Source organism: Blennius ocellaris (assembly GCF_963422515.1).
Source record: "Blennius ocellaris genome assembly, chromosome: 18".
NCBI classification, from domain to species: domain Eukaryota; kingdom Metazoa; phylum Chordata; class Actinopteri; order Blenniiformes; family Blenniidae; genus Blennius; species Blennius ocellaris.
In genome coordinates this window covers 1,748,338-1,763,932 of record NC_137667.1, presented here as the reverse complement: position 1 = coordinate 1,763,932, position 15,595 = coordinate 1,748,338, and the positions used below count along the sequence as shown (strand labels likewise).

The following is a 15,595-nucleotide window of genomic DNA, read 5'->3' as shown; positions in this document are numbered from 1 at the left end:
TCTCGCCACCTGCCTAATATTGTGTGAATCCCCGCGAGGCATGGCCGACATTTGGCTTCTGGCAACCAAGACCCGAGCAGCAAATCCTTTAAGCCCATTTTCAGAAATCCAGAATTCACAGCAATAGGATTTTTTTTTATCCAACCCTCTTTTGCTCATGTTGGAAAAAATGTTTACTGTACCTGAAATGCCAAAATCAAAGATGGCGAGATTGACAGTCATGAGCTCGGGAGGCTTCAACTTGGTCTTGCGTTTGATGGTCATATAAATGACGTAGCCATTCCCGGTTGCAGACATGATTCCTGGAAGACATGGGGAAGAACAAAAAAAAAAAAATTAACACTCATGCGTGGAAAATGTAGATAACATCAGTTAGAAGCGTTGAAGGAGAAAGTTAAGAAACATACTGAAGATTTACACAACTTCTGCTGTCAGATGTATGGAAGGATGATCATGAAACAAATTGAATAAGATAAGTGTGTGTGTGTGTGTGTGTGTGTGTGTGTGTGTGTGTGTGTGTGTGTGTGTGTGTGTGTGTGTGTGTGTGTGTGTGTGTGTGTGTGTGTGTGTGTGTGTGTGTGTGTGTGTGTGTGTGTGTGTGTGTACTTGGATAAATATTGTTACCTTCGCCAACAAAAGTTGACTGAGAAAGTTATGTTTTCGTCTGCGTGTATTCATTTATTTATTTATTTTACCAACCTTTTACATAAAGTGCTCATCCAAATTGCACGAAAACTTTCAGGGATGATTTATCATCACCCAAAGACCAATCGATTAGGTTTTGGGACGTTGACGCCGAACTGTTTCCGAATAAATCCCATTAAAAAAAATGCACATAAAAGTCCCATACAAAGCGAATGGGAGAGACGCCACATGGAGGAGATTAAAGGAGAACGGCGTCTGCTGCCATGGAGACGCTCCCTGCTCACCGAGTTAGCATCGATGTGAGCTAAAGGCTATCATGATAGCAATGCTAACCTGGCTCGGCAAACAAATGTGTCTTTGGTGAATTGCTGCGCTCTACCGAGTGTAGCTCTGGTTTATTTTATGTATATAAGGTGCATTTAATTACTTAGTCAGCTGGGCTAATTAAACAGGGAAAAAAAAATCACAAACGCATTCCCTCGCTGAGCTTCCAGGCCGTCTTCATGTTTTGGATGTTTCTTTTTTTTCCCCCCCCCGTCTGCTGCAGAGGCCTGATAACTCCCCAGCGCCCCTGGCTAATAGGCCTTCCATCGCTGAACGTACGCCTCCTGGTTCCAATCAGCCGGAACACCCGATGGGAACTTCACAGAGAAAGGTCAAGTTACTTGATCTCTCCCTACAAAATACTCTTCAAAGAGTGTCTTCTCCAGAAAACTGTGCAACACGGGTACATTTGAACCCCAAAGGTCAACTGAGTTTAGTTGTTTTGGATTTTTACTGGAGAGTGCAGTAAAATAGTAGATCCCCCCCCATCCTTAACTTCTGTGTCAAAGAATGAGCGGCGGGGGTGGAAGCTCCACCCGGACGAGTGATGCTTCATGAGAATGGAGCTGGAGTTTCTGGGGTACAAGATCGGAGGTGAAGATGCTCTATAATCTGATGTTATCTGAAGTTTTAAACTCTAAACTGCCTCACGTGTTGGAATATGTAAGGTTTACATACAGAAATAAATAAATGCAGTATAATTATTAAGAATAAGAACTACAAAGTGTCGTGTTCCCTCCTCCTGCTGCTGACCTCCTACAGCTAGCATCGCGAGTTGACGCTCCCGGTAGCATCTAGTCAGCGCAAGCTGGTGGTGCTATTTTGCGTCACGATGCTAACAGGTCAAAGCAATAACGCGAGATGCTAACTGGCAACGCTAACTTGCAATGCTTACTCCCATTTAACTTTGCATTATGTCTGGATCTGCTGTCCATCTATGTCTTACTGATGTGAGGCTGAAATTCAGCAAAGAATTAAGAACTAGCAATTATGAATAAACTGTGAACCTTTGCCAGCTTTAACATTTATTCAAATATTCGAACGTTTGTTTTTCTTCCGAGCGCGACATAACAGTGTAATAATGACAAAATGCAGCGTTAATTCATCAAGAGTTGAAACATGTATCACATATTACACTGTGTAGGGATTTACTACCTCATATGGATCACTATTTATGTTTTGGTTGGCTATCGTTAATGAGTAGGCCGTCAAACTTTGTGCGGCAGAGGAAGAATAAAAGTCATAAATGACAGAATAAAAGTCATAAATGACATCAGGTACAATCAAGACTCCCAACAACTCACAGTCTTGATTTTATTGGATCTCAGTGCTCCTTTTGACACTGTTGATCATTTTACTTGATAGACTTAGAAATCTGGTCTGCGTCTCTGGTAATGTTTTTAAATGGTTCAGTTCTTATCTCACAGATCGACGCTTCTTTGTAAGTTTGGATACATGTTTCTCAGGTACCCATGAAATCCACTATGGGGTTCCCCAGGGGTCGATTCTAGGCCCAATCCTTTTTAATTTATAAATGCTGCCACTAGGGGGCGTCATCAGGAGACACGGCGTCAGCTTCCACTGTATGCTGACGACACACAGCTGTATGTGGCCGTGTCTCCTGATGACACGAGGCCGATTGATGCCCTTCTTAACTGTATTTTAGATATCAAGTCGTGGACGGCAGCAAACTTCCTGCAGCTCAACCAGGGCAAAACAGAGATTTTAGTTGTAGGTCCTGAACACCAGAGAGAGAAACTTTTACCAAAACTGCTAGATTTGAACTCGTCTTCATCTGTAAAGAACCTGGGCGTAACTTTTGACTCTGAGCTTAATTTGATCTCAAACATCAAAAATGTCACAAAGACTGGTTTTTATCATCTGAAGAATACAGCCAGACTCCGCCCATTTCTCTCTCAGGCAAACGCGGGAGGTGCTATTGCTTTTACCTCATGTCTCTGGACAGCGTCACCGTGACGACGGAGCAGCGATAGAACCCAGTGGAATCATACTGAGGCAGGAAGTTCCAGTATAAAAGTTCCCCGACGGCCGATTGTAAAAAGCACCTCGGGATGACTGTTGTATTGAAAAATGTTTTTTTCTTTTAATTAAAACAAAAAAAAACACAAAAAAAAAGAAACGTGCACCTTCGCGAACGTTTGTTTTTCTTCCGAGCTGCGACGTTAACGTGAACAATTTCCCCCCCAATCCGAAGGCCTTCGATTGGCTTCTCGGAAACGCCACGGGGCTCGTTCAAATACTGCGTCTCCGCAAATCAGCTCCTCGGGATGATGTGCTTGATGTCAGTCCGCTCATTAGCCGCCGCCGGACGCTAACGCGATCACATTGTGGTGGGAAGTCAAGCGGAAATAAAATAAAGAGACGTTTAAGATTTAATCCAGGCCGACGTCGCCCAGAGGACGTTCGTCGCATTTTCCGATAAAACGCAACTAACTGCAGATAAACGAGGACACATCAGATTGACTCAACTCTTGCGTCACGTGGATCTAGTACATCGGATCTAGGCTCCAGAATGTGAGTAGAAGTTGAGTCACTAGTCTAATGATTTTACTTCACGTATTCCACTTCCTCTTCAGTCGACCAAAAGAGCTTCTTTGACGAGTTTCTAATAAATAAAATGTGTCGGGAAACACAAAAGATGTTAATTATGTGAAATTTTAAAAAATGACGACATCATTCCGCTTTCTTTTTTTTTTTTTTTTTTTTGCTTTTGAGGCCATTTTGACAAAAAAAAATTTTTTTTAATAGATTTTAACATTTTAGTAATTTTATGGCTTTTTTAGCCTTTTTAATTTTTTTGTGGTTTACAGCTAGTTTCCCAATTCTAGATATATTTTTTTTCCTTTTTAGTTTGATTCTTCTTTTGTTGTCGTTTTCTTTCCCTTTCTCTCATTTTTTATTCTTTCTTCCTTCATTTATTTTCCCCTTTTTGTTCTTTATATCTTTTTCCTTCATTTTCTTTTCTTTTGTCTTCTTTTTCCCCTATTTTCTTTTCCTAAAAAAAGCCACAGTAGCAATTTTCAATATTTTAGTTTGACCATTTTTCCTGCATTTGTTTTGTTGTTTTTTATTTTTAGTCGATTTTCATCTATTCCAGCCACCCTGGCTTATTTAGGTGTTTTTAGCCTGGAGCTGTTCTTTCTTTTTCTTTTTTTTTTTAAAATTAGTATAGAATGCACACAACGTATAGAGACGTCCCACCTCCCAATCTCTATTCTGAACACAAACACTGAAACAAATTGGCTTCCAGCAGGCGGTTCTCATGTAAACAAACCCTCACACATGAAACAAATGTAATTTGAATAATCCTGTTTATGCCTCACGTCGACTGCTGGAAGCACAATCGGGCTGCATGAAGATGCAATTTAACACATTTAATACAGGATCTTGGTAAATTAGGCCCGTAATGGCAATTCTACAGTGTGACGCCGTATTTCTATGAGGAAGTGTTTATGTTCGGGAGCCATTCTTTACAGATTTGGTAGATATCAGACTTGTTGGCGGCAATAATAGGCAAAGAGCGGGACGTATTTTATTGCGGTCTTGGTGAGAAAAGTTTTTTTTTTTTTTGTTTGTTTATTCACTTTATTCCTTAACCCTTGGATGCACAACCTCCCAGTTCCTACACTCGTCCACAAGTGGGGGTCAAAAATGACCCCAATTCAAATCAATGCGTTTTTGCAATATACTGGGTTGTTATTCTTCAAAATCTTTAAAACAAAGAGTTGCAATATTTTCATATTCTCGGTATTCCTCAGAAAACATGTTTGTGACATGAGGCCATTTGCATTTTTAGTTGTTTTTTCATTCATTTGAAGAAATTGCAGTTTTTGGATCATGACCCCACTCTTCCACAAGCAGTTCCTATGGAATCTTAATTCTTAGCAACTCTGACAGTCCCACTTAAATATGTGATGTCATCAGTCTCACCACCCTGGACGTCAGTTCTACCCAGTAACGTACATGTAAGTATTATCTCCATTTATGAACTTATTTTTCATTGACAGATTATGATGTGTGATGAAATTAGTGATCAAATGTGTTACTCTGACCCCCTTGTGGAAGAGTGGGGTAGTGATACACAAACTGCAATTTCTTAAAATGTATGAAAAAATTACTAAAAATGCAAATGGCCTCCTGTCACAAACATGTTTTGTGAGGAATACCTGGATTATGAATATATTACAACTTTTCATTTTAAAGATATTGAAGAATAGCAACCTGTGGGGTCATTTTTGACCCCACCTGTGCATCTAAGGGTTAAAGCCTATGAGAACTATGCTGACATCCACTTGCGAGACTGCGATGAGCAGCCACGTGCACATTTCTCTCAATGAGAGGTTCAATAAAGGCCCCAGAGATGTTCTGGATCTCATCACATACGCCTTACATCCCGTCGAAAAGCCGAGGCGATGAAGAGGCGGATAGTAAAAAAAAACCGAGATTACCACGGGAGCCAATTCTGAGGTCAAGCAAAAGGTTTGGAAAACGTTAACGGGAGATTTAACAGCTGTCCGTGAACATTCCTGCCTCAATTGACGACACACTCGCCATACCTTCACAGATCATATCTTTCTGAAATCGCTTAAGGGTTAATGGGATGACGCGTTCTTTTAAAAGATACACACACACAAAAAAAAAAAGAGGTGGAAAGTCTGAGCGCTATGAATGTACGTGCGGTTCCTCATGTGATCGCTCGGCCTTCGCGAGTGAACGCATGAATACCAGAGTGTTTTCTCTTGCCGCGGGGTGAAAACTGACGAGACCAAGACAACTTCAACTTTTGACTCCGAGACGACACACTGGGATTACGTGGCGATTAGCGCGGTGTCGTCTGGAAAACATAGACTGAATACAGGAGGTGGGTTGTAAAATAGACTGAATAATGGAGGTGGATTGTAAAATAGACTGATTATAGGAGGTGGATTGTAAAATAGACTGATTATAGGAGGTGGATTGTAAAATAGACTGATTAATGGAGGTGGATAGTAAAATAGACTGAATAATGGAGGTGGAAAGTAAAATAGACTGATTATAGGAGGTGGATTGTAAAATAGACTGATTATAGGAGGTGGATTGTAAAATAGACTGATTATAGGAGGTGGATTGTAAAATAGACTGATTATAGGAGATGGATTGTAAAATAGACTGATTATAGGAGGTGGATTGTAAAATAGACTGATTATAGGAGGTGGATTGTAAAATAGACTGATTATAGGAGGTGGATTGTAAAATAGACTGATTATAGGAGGTGGATTGTAAAATAGACTGAATAATGGAGGTGGATTGTAAAATAGACTGATTATAGGAGGTGGATTGTAAAATAGACTGATTATAGGAGGTGGATTGTAAAATAGACTAAATAATGGAGGTGGATTGTAAAATAGACTGATTATAGGAGGTGGGTTGTAAAATAGACTGATTATAGGAGGTGGATTGTAAAATAGACTGATTATAGGAGGTGGATTGTAAAATAGACTGATTATAGGAGGTGGATTGTAAAATAGACTGATTAATGGAGGTGGATTGTAAAATAGACGGATTATAGGAGGTGGATTGTAAAATAGACTGAATAATGGAGGGGGATTGTAAAATAGACTGATTAATGGAGGTGGATTGTAAAATAGACTGATTATAGGAGGTGGATTGTAAAATAGACTGAATAATGGAGGTGGATTGTAAAATAGACTGATTATAGGAGGTGGATTGTAAAATAGACTGATTATAGGAGGTGGATTGTAAAATAGACTGATTATAGGAGGTGGGTTGTAAAATAGACTGATTATAGGAGGTGGATTGTAAAATAGACTGATTATAGGAGGTGGATTGTAAAATAGACTGATTATAGGAGGTGGATTGTAAAATAGACTGAATAATGGAGGGGGATTGTAAAATAGACTGATTAATGGAGGTGGATTGTAAAATAGACTGATTATAGGAGGTGGATTGTAAAATAGACTGAATAATGGAGGGGGATTGTAAAATAGACTGATTAATGGAGGTGGATTGTAAAATAGACTGATTATAGGAGGTGGATTGTAAAATAGACTGAATAATGGAGGTGGATTGTAAAATAGACTGATTATAGGAGATGGATTGTAAAATAGACTGATTATAGGAGGTGGGTTGTAAAATAGACTGATTATAGGAGGTGGATTGTAAAATAGACTGATTAATGGAGATGGATTGTAAAATAGACTGATTATAGGAGGTGGGTTGTAAAATAGACTGATTATAGGAGGTGGATTGTAAAATAGACTGATTATAGGAGATGGATTGTAAAATAGACTGATTATAGGAGGTGGATTGTAAAATAGACTGATTAATGGAGGTGGATTGTAAAATAGACTGATTATAGGAGATGGATTGTAAAATAGACTGATTATAGGAGGTGGGTTGTAAAATAGACTGATTATAGGAGGTGGATTGTAAAATAGACTGATTAATGGAGGTGGATTGTAAAATAGACTGATTAATGGAGGTGGATTGTAAAATAGACTGATTATAGGAGGTGGATTGTAAAATAGACTGAATAATGGAGGTGGATTGTAAAATAGACTGAATAATGGAGGTGGATTGTAAAATAGACTGATTATAGGAGGTGGATTGTAAAATAGACTGATTATAGGAGGTGGATTGTAAAATAGACTGATTAATGGAGGTGGATTGTAAAATAGACTGATTAATGGAGGTGGATTGTAAAATAGACTGATTAATGGAGGTGGATTGTAAAATAGACTGATTATAGGAGGTGGATTGTAAAATAGACTGAATAATGGAGGGGGATTGTAAAATAGACTGATTAATGGAGGTGGATTGTAAAATAGACTGATTATAGGAGGTGGATTGTAAAATAGACTGATTAATGGAGGTGGATTGTAAAATAGACTGATTAATGGAGGTGGATTGTAAAATAGACTGATTAATGGAGGTGGATTGTAAAATAGACTGATTAATGGAGGTGGATTGTAAAATAGACTGATTATAGGAGGTGGATTGTAAAATAGACTGAATAATGGAGGTGGATTGTAAAATAGACTGAATAATGGAGGTGGATTGTAAAATAGACTGAATAATGGAGGTGGATTGTAAAATAGACTGATTATAGGAGGTGGATTGTAAAATAGACTGAATAATGGAGGTGGATTGTAAAATAGACTGAATAATGGAGGTGGATTGTAAAATAGACTGAATAATGGAGGTGGATTGTAAAATAGACTAAATAATGGAGGTGGATTGTAAAATAGACTAAATAATGGAGGTGGAAAGTAAAATAGACTGATTATAGGAGGTGGATTGTAAAATAGACTGATTATAGGAGGTGGATTGTAAAATAGACTGAATACAAGAGGTGTACCATGTGAGACACAGATATCTGGAAGGAGATTAGAACCGTATGTCTGTTAGACTCTGGAAACCAAAAGTTGTTGGGTTTTTCTCTGTTAAAAGCATCTTGAAATGACTGTGTGACATAAATAAAGTTGAATTGAATAAGTCTAATTATACAACCACCATTTAAGAAGATCACATGCTATTACAAAAAAAAAAAAAAAGCCAGAGTCGTGAGGTCGCGGTTCGTTCTCTCGCCTCATGGTTCTACATGTTCTATTTCTACAGCTCCAAGTAGAACACAGTCAACACTTCCACATGAGAGGTAGAAGAAATATATTACCGCAAGCAAGTAGGAGAATTAAATACACCTAATTCACCTAGAGGTGAAGAAAGTGTGTCCTCCCTTTCTCTCTCTCTCTTTTAAAAAGTGTGTTGCTCCAAGCAGCCAATCAGAAATCAAACCCTATATAGTGTCATCGGGGGTTTTAGCCAATCACAATCAAGGTAGGCTCCTCCCCCTTTGACTCCTCCCACAATCAGGCAGCTCTGCTCTGGCACATGGCGCCGCGAGAGGAAGTACTTCCTCCTCTTCCCATAGATGGGCGTGTGTGTGGGGGCGGAGCCAGTCCGGCGCACACATGACACAGCAGATTCTGAGTGCAGCTCCTAGGATCTTATATTCTATTGGAGGGAAAATCAAGAAACAGGAACAAGTGGAAATGTTGAAAATCTGGATGACGCGACTCTTTTAAAGCCTCTCGCACATCGATTCATTTCAAGGAGCACTTCTCAACTCAAGAGGGATAAAAGACTTTAAAAAAAAAAAGATCAAAGAGGTGAAGACTTTCTGTATTGGACGTGACCGACAGACTTGTGGGGGAGGAGGGATTCAAACCCGTCGTCGCCTGGAAAAGCGTCCGCGTCCTGGAGGTTCTCTCTGGACGAAGCGGCGGCGGAGACGGCGGGCGCTGACGACAATCGCTAACCGACCCGTCCTGCCAACCCCAATTAGCGCAGGAAAACAAACAAGACCAAGATGTGCTCACAATTCACACACGGGCACCGCGACTTTCAACAAGTGCAGGTGTTCGATTGTATAAACCGTTATGGTCTAGTTGAGTGAAAGCATGTAATTTAGCAAATCAGCCCGTCAGGTGATTACGATGCTCGCGGTAATGGAATGTCATTAAAATGCTCAACGGCTCGGTTTGGAGGAAGAAAAAAAACAAACAATAAACGAAACAAACGTGTGAATTATATAAAGACACGTCTCAAGTGTGACGCTTGTTTTCATTTCTTTACTCGTATACTTGTAGCTTGAGGCGCTCGCTGTCATGCCGACGGAGTTCACAAGTCGCATCCAGACAGTTTGAAGCCGTCAGGAGGAGAAAAAAAAATAAAAATCAGACGAGCAAATATCTCGTGTATTTTATATTTCGTGGCGTATTTTATTGACGTCTCGTCTGTTAAGGAAACAATTCAACACACTTGGATGAAACTATGTTTTCAGTTTTTTTTTTAAATCCTGCTTTTTATTCAGATTGAACTCGCTTTACAAGCATTCCAGTCAATGGTGTTTATTACAGAACTGTCAATGAAAAGGGTCTTTGATTGGTGGATTTTAAGAAAATATTATTAATTATTCAAATTATTTTATCGACTTTTGTCTCACAGCAAATACTAGTTATACCACAAGTAGTTTTTCGGCCATAAGAGGTATTGTTTGGTATTACAGTCGCTCCACACAGACAAGAATTTACTTCTATATATATATATATATATATATGTATATATATGTATATATATAAGATACATATATATAAAGGAGGAAGTAATTCAATATAAATCTCATTAAATGAGGCAGTTGTGGACATAATATAGACGAGGAATGACACCAGTTATGAATTCACATTCATCAGGATGTAATCGGGGTTGTTCGCCTGCAACAACTGTAATTTAAATTAGATTTGCATGATTCATTTTATGTGCGTGTGCAACGTGTTGACGTGAGAAGTCTGTCTTCACCTCCACTATATATATATATATATATATATATATCGAGAGAGAGAGAGCTGATCTCAAGGGAGACGCTCATGAATGTGTAATGTCGTGTGTGAAGTCCAACCAACACGTCACGATGCGATTCCCGATGTCGCTGCATTTGTTTGTGACGCATTTTGAAAAGGATGTTTAACAGAAATGTCATTGTGATAAGAGGCATTTCACGTGTTCTCCTGCTTCTTATTTACACATTTTATTAGTTGTTTTTTTTTGCTCTGTTTTACACCCCTTTCAAAGGACTTGGAATCTTTTCTGAATCTCTTCAAAAAAAAAAAAAAATCCAAATTCAATGATGCACAGTAAAGTCAAGCACACAGAGAGAGAAAACACCAATCCAGATGTTTGTTTTGAAGCTGCAGGTTCTATGTGAAGCCACTTTTCTCCACCGGTTCCATCTTGTCTGCTAATTAATTTCGAGCAGAGAAATCAGCCGACGCTGCAGAGAATGTTTCCCCTGTGGAAACATTAAACACAGGTTTCTAAAGAGTTAACTGGGATGGATGAGGGGATGGATGGATGAGGGGATGGATGGATGATATACAATTACAGGATGGATGGATGGATAATATACAATTAAAGAATAGATGGATGGATATGAAATTAATGAATGGATGGATGGATGATGGATGGATGGATATGAAATTAATGAATGGATAGTGGATGGATGATGGATGGATGGATGGAAGGATGATGGATGATGGATGATGGATGATGGATGATGGATGGATGGATGATGGATGACGGATGGCGGATGGATAGATGGATGGATGGATGATGGCTGGATGGATAGATGGATGATGGATGATGGCTGGATGGATGATGGATGACGGATGGATGGATGGATGATGGATGGATGGATGGATGGATAGATGATGGATGGATGGATGGATGGATGATGGATGGATGGATGGATGGATAGATGATGGATAGATGGATAGATGGATGACGGATGGATGGATGGATGATGGATGGATGGATGGATGGATAGATGATGGATGGATGGATGGATGGATGATGGATGGATGGATGGATGGATAGATGATGGATAGATGGATAGATGGATGATGGATGATGGCTGGATGGATGATGGATGACGGATGGATGGATGGATGATGGATGGATGGATAGATGGATGATGGATGATGGCTGGATGGATGATGGATGACGGATGGATGGATGGATGATGGATGGATGGATGGATGGATAGATGATGGATGGATGGATGGATGGATGATGGATGGATGGATGGATGGATAGATGATGGATAGATGGATAGATGGATGATGGATGATGGCTGGATGGATGATGGATGACGGATGGATGGATGGATGATGGATGGATGGATAGATGGATGATGGATGATGGCTGGATGGATGATGGATGATGGATGGATGGATGGATGATGGATGGATGGATGGATGGATAGATGATGGATGGATGGATGGATGGATGGATGATGGATGGATGGATGACGGATGACGGATGATGGATGACGGATGGATGGATGATGGATGATGGATGATGGATGACGGATGGATCCCAAACACTTGAGTGAAGAGTGAGAAGTGGAATTAAAAGTGTTAAGGCTGGTCAAGCAGCAGTCGCCTCATTATGTAAGGAGAGGATGAGAAGATGGGAAGATGAGAGGATGAGAGGAGAGGATGAGAGGATGAGAGGATGAGAGGATGAGAGGATGACTCAGTCACGCTGGAGGCTGAAGCAGGAGCCTCCGACAGGCTGTAGTCTACTTTTACACGGACAGAAAAATCAATGAATAGATCAATAAATGTCAACTTGTTTAAGATAGACGTTAATTGAAGAGTTGGTTTTTTTTGTTTTTCCCACGGGGGGGGGGGGGCTCTTCCTCCTCCTCCTCCTCCTCCTCCTCCTCCTCCTCCTCACGGAGGTTGGAAACACTTTTCACACTTGAATCTCGGAGACGTGACTCAGCCTCTAATCTTCCTCCTCACGTCTCCACTTGTTGCTGCTTCAGGCCTGAACTCCCTCAACCTCAACCTCAACCTCAACCTCAACCTCAACCTCAGCCTCAACCTCAGCCTCAGCCTCAGCCTCAGCCTCAGCCTCAACCTCAACCTCAGCCTCAACCTCAGCATCAACCTCAACCTCAACCTCAGCCTCAACCTCAACCTCAGCCTCAGCATCAACCTCAGCATCAACCTCAGCCTCAACCTCAGCCTCAACCTCAGCCTCAGCCTCAGCCTCAGCCTCAGCCTCAGCCTCAGCCTCAGCCTCAGCCTCAACCTCAACCTCAACCTCAGCCTCAACCTCAGCATCAACCTCAACCTCAGCCTCAACCTCAGCCTCAACCTCAGCCTCAACCTCAGCCTCAGCCTCAGCCTCAGCCTCAACCTCAGCCTCAGCCTCAGCCTCAGCCTCAACCTCAGCATCAACCTCAGCCTCAACCTCAGCCTCAACCTCAGCCTCAACCTCAACCTCAACCTCAACCTCAGCCTCAACCTCAACCTCAGCCTCAACCTCAGCCTCAGCATCAACCTCAGCCTCAGCCTCAACCTCAGCGTCAACCTCAGCCTCAGCCTCAGCATCAACCTCAGCCTCAACCTCAGCCTCAACCTCAACCTCAGCCTCAACCTCAGCCTCAGCCTCAGCCTCAGCCTCAGCCTCAACCTCAGCCTCAACCTCAGCCTCAGCCTCAGCCTCAGCCTCAGCCTCAGCATCAAGAGACACCTGAAGCCCGTCCTCACGGCTCCTACGTCTGTATTCCGCTCACGCCACACAGCCGCCGAGCAAACGTCTACAGACTGATTGTAATAATGGTTTCCTGTCAAAAAAAAACCAGAAGAAGAAGAAGAAGAAGCCAAGAGAACAAATAGAGGCGACGAAAGTCAATTTATACAGCGGCGAGGCGACGACGCCAGATGGCGGCTAGCATATAAGATGAGTGTTCACATCGTGCCACACACACACACACACACACACACACACACACACACACACACACACACACACACACACACACCATTAAATCAGTGTGTCCCGCATTGTGTAAAAAGAGAAAATCCTATTAGGATTAAATCACGAGGAGAGAAGGAAAAAAAAAAAAGAAAGTATAATATCCTTTACTTTATGTTTATCTTTCCTCTCGTTTTAAAAAAAATCTCTCGCACGTGGTTCTTCAGACCCCGCGTGGCCGCGGCCATTCGCAGAGCGGACTGACCTATGATGCAGATGTAGAACGCCGCCACGATGTCGGCCTCCCTGGAGAGCCTGGAGGCGAAGGGGTCGCCGCGCAGGAGGTAGTGGGGGACGTAGGACGGGTGCGGCCACGTGGCGTTCTCCATCGCTGCCGTCGGCGGAGCGGCGTCCTGCGGAGGGGGGGGGGAAGAGGATGAAACGCCGTGCAGTTTAACGTCTCGAGCGTCGAACAAGATTAAAAGGAACGTGCGGTAATCCCTCGGCTGCACAGTAAGGCTGGAAACAGAAATGGAACGGAAGCCGGGGGAAGACGGTCGAGAAGCCTCACGTTCAGGTTTCTATTGTGCGCTCAAGCCTATTAGCGATCACGCTAGTCGCTAAAAGGTTATTTAAATGGACTTAAAGGTTCGAGGTTCAAGGTGTTTTATTTGTCATTTCAACAGTAGAAGCCAGGTTTAATACAGTGTAATGAGATTCTTACTTTGCCGTCTGCCCCGGTGCCGACATACATAAAAAAATAAGTATATACACAAGAAAATAGAATAAAATAAAATAACAGAGCAGTGCAAAATATTAGTCAGAATTCAGAAGCTGTTCAGTCTTTGCAGGTGAACTTAAGGTGACCTTCAGGAAACCTTTGCATTCAACGGTGCTCAAATAATAAATAGTATAAATCTGTAGATAATTGTACAAAATGTGGATTGTTGGGATTTTTGCTTCACCGTCCGGTGTTTCGGTTTAACTGGTGCCCCTGTTAACTGGTGACTTCTGCCACCAGCAGCGTCCGATGTTAGAATCAGACAAAGAAACTTTACGATACCTTAAACTTTAGTGGAAATGTGGTGAAGAGGCGTTCGCCAGGACAGCGACAGGTTGTGTTTGAGTATCGAACGTTTGTGAAAAGGCGCCACTCGAAGCCAGTTAACAGGGAAACCATTTAATCCGAAACACCGCAGCTCGGCCACCTCCTGATGCTCATAGCGGGTTACTGGTATTACCTTTTTTTTTGAAAATTGATCCCATTTATTCTCGGTCTGTATGTCATCTTCCCTCAAAAACCCATTTCCTGAGCGTCTATCGCCGAGACCGTCTCTCCATCAACACCTGTAATTTGTCATCTGCCTCATCTTTTCCATTGACGGTGGTAAATGGAAGTTCTATGTAAGCTGACATCAGCTTTTTTTTTTTTTTTATTAATATGTACCATCGTCAGTATTCGACATATTTGCAATGCTTGATGGGAAATTGAAACGCTTACATATATGCAACAATCAGTGTTTCTAACTTCTTGGAGAAGTTGGTATATTCTGGAGTTCCGACTACGTACGAAGCGGTCGATTGTAGAAACAATGGCGTATAAGACGACACTACTCAGTTAGAAATCTCTCCATAGTTACTCGTCACATAATTTGGGTAAAATTCATCGGTTAGCGATGCTTCGTAAAGCTCTGCCTGCGATTGGTTCATCAGGGAAAATCAGGAAAAATGTAGCAAGTACGAGCCAATCGGAGGGAAAGGGGAGGGCGGGAAACATAGAAACTCTGGCTGGGAGATGCCAGCTGAGTGGTGCATTGTGGGGGATTTGGAAGTGGGCGTACGCGACGCCGACGTGAAGAAGACGTGGAAATAAACCTTATACCGGCATTGGCCGTGGAGAAGGTGGCACATCAAAGCATCCCCAGAAGGTGGCACATCAAAGCATCCACAGAAGATGGAACATCAAAGCTTTAAAAAAGAGTAGAAAACGTGAAAAAAAAAGATACAAAGTTCTCAGACACCAAGTTCTCAAAAAAAAAAAAAAAGAAAAGCGATTCTGGCGAGGATCGCCGGAGGCAAGGCGCTAGCTGCCGGCGGCGGTTGAGAACCAACAACACTCCCGTGGGCGGCGATTAAACTTCACGGGTATGGATGCTGGGATAAAAGCGTCGGCGCTCGTGTTTTCCACGATGGAGGCAGCAGAAGCTTTCAGAGGCGCCGTGACGAATAAACAAACTCCCTCCAAATGCTAAACGCTCGGCGGCGACTCACCAAACAAGTC

The 15,595-nt window shown here is 41.8% G+C and overlaps 1 protein-coding gene across 1 annotated transcript in view; it reads right to left on the bottom strand.

Annotated features, from left to right (window-relative positions):
* opn5 (opsin 5) overlaps positions 1-15,595 on the bottom strand; it is a gene marked incomplete at its 3' end in the record, with an annotated part of 61,310 nt that overhangs the window by 37,034 nt on the left and 8,681 nt on the right. Inside the window, exons 2-3 of the mRNA XM_080513973.1 lie at positions 13,580-13,727; positions 183-302 (exon numbers count right to left, since the gene is read on the bottom strand). Coding sequence (XP_080370099.1) covers positions 183-302; positions 13,580-13,703 — 244 coding nt within the window. The 5' untranslated portion in view covers positions 13,704-13,727. The remainder of the gene's footprint in view (positions 1-182; positions 303-13,579; positions 13,728-15,595) is intronic.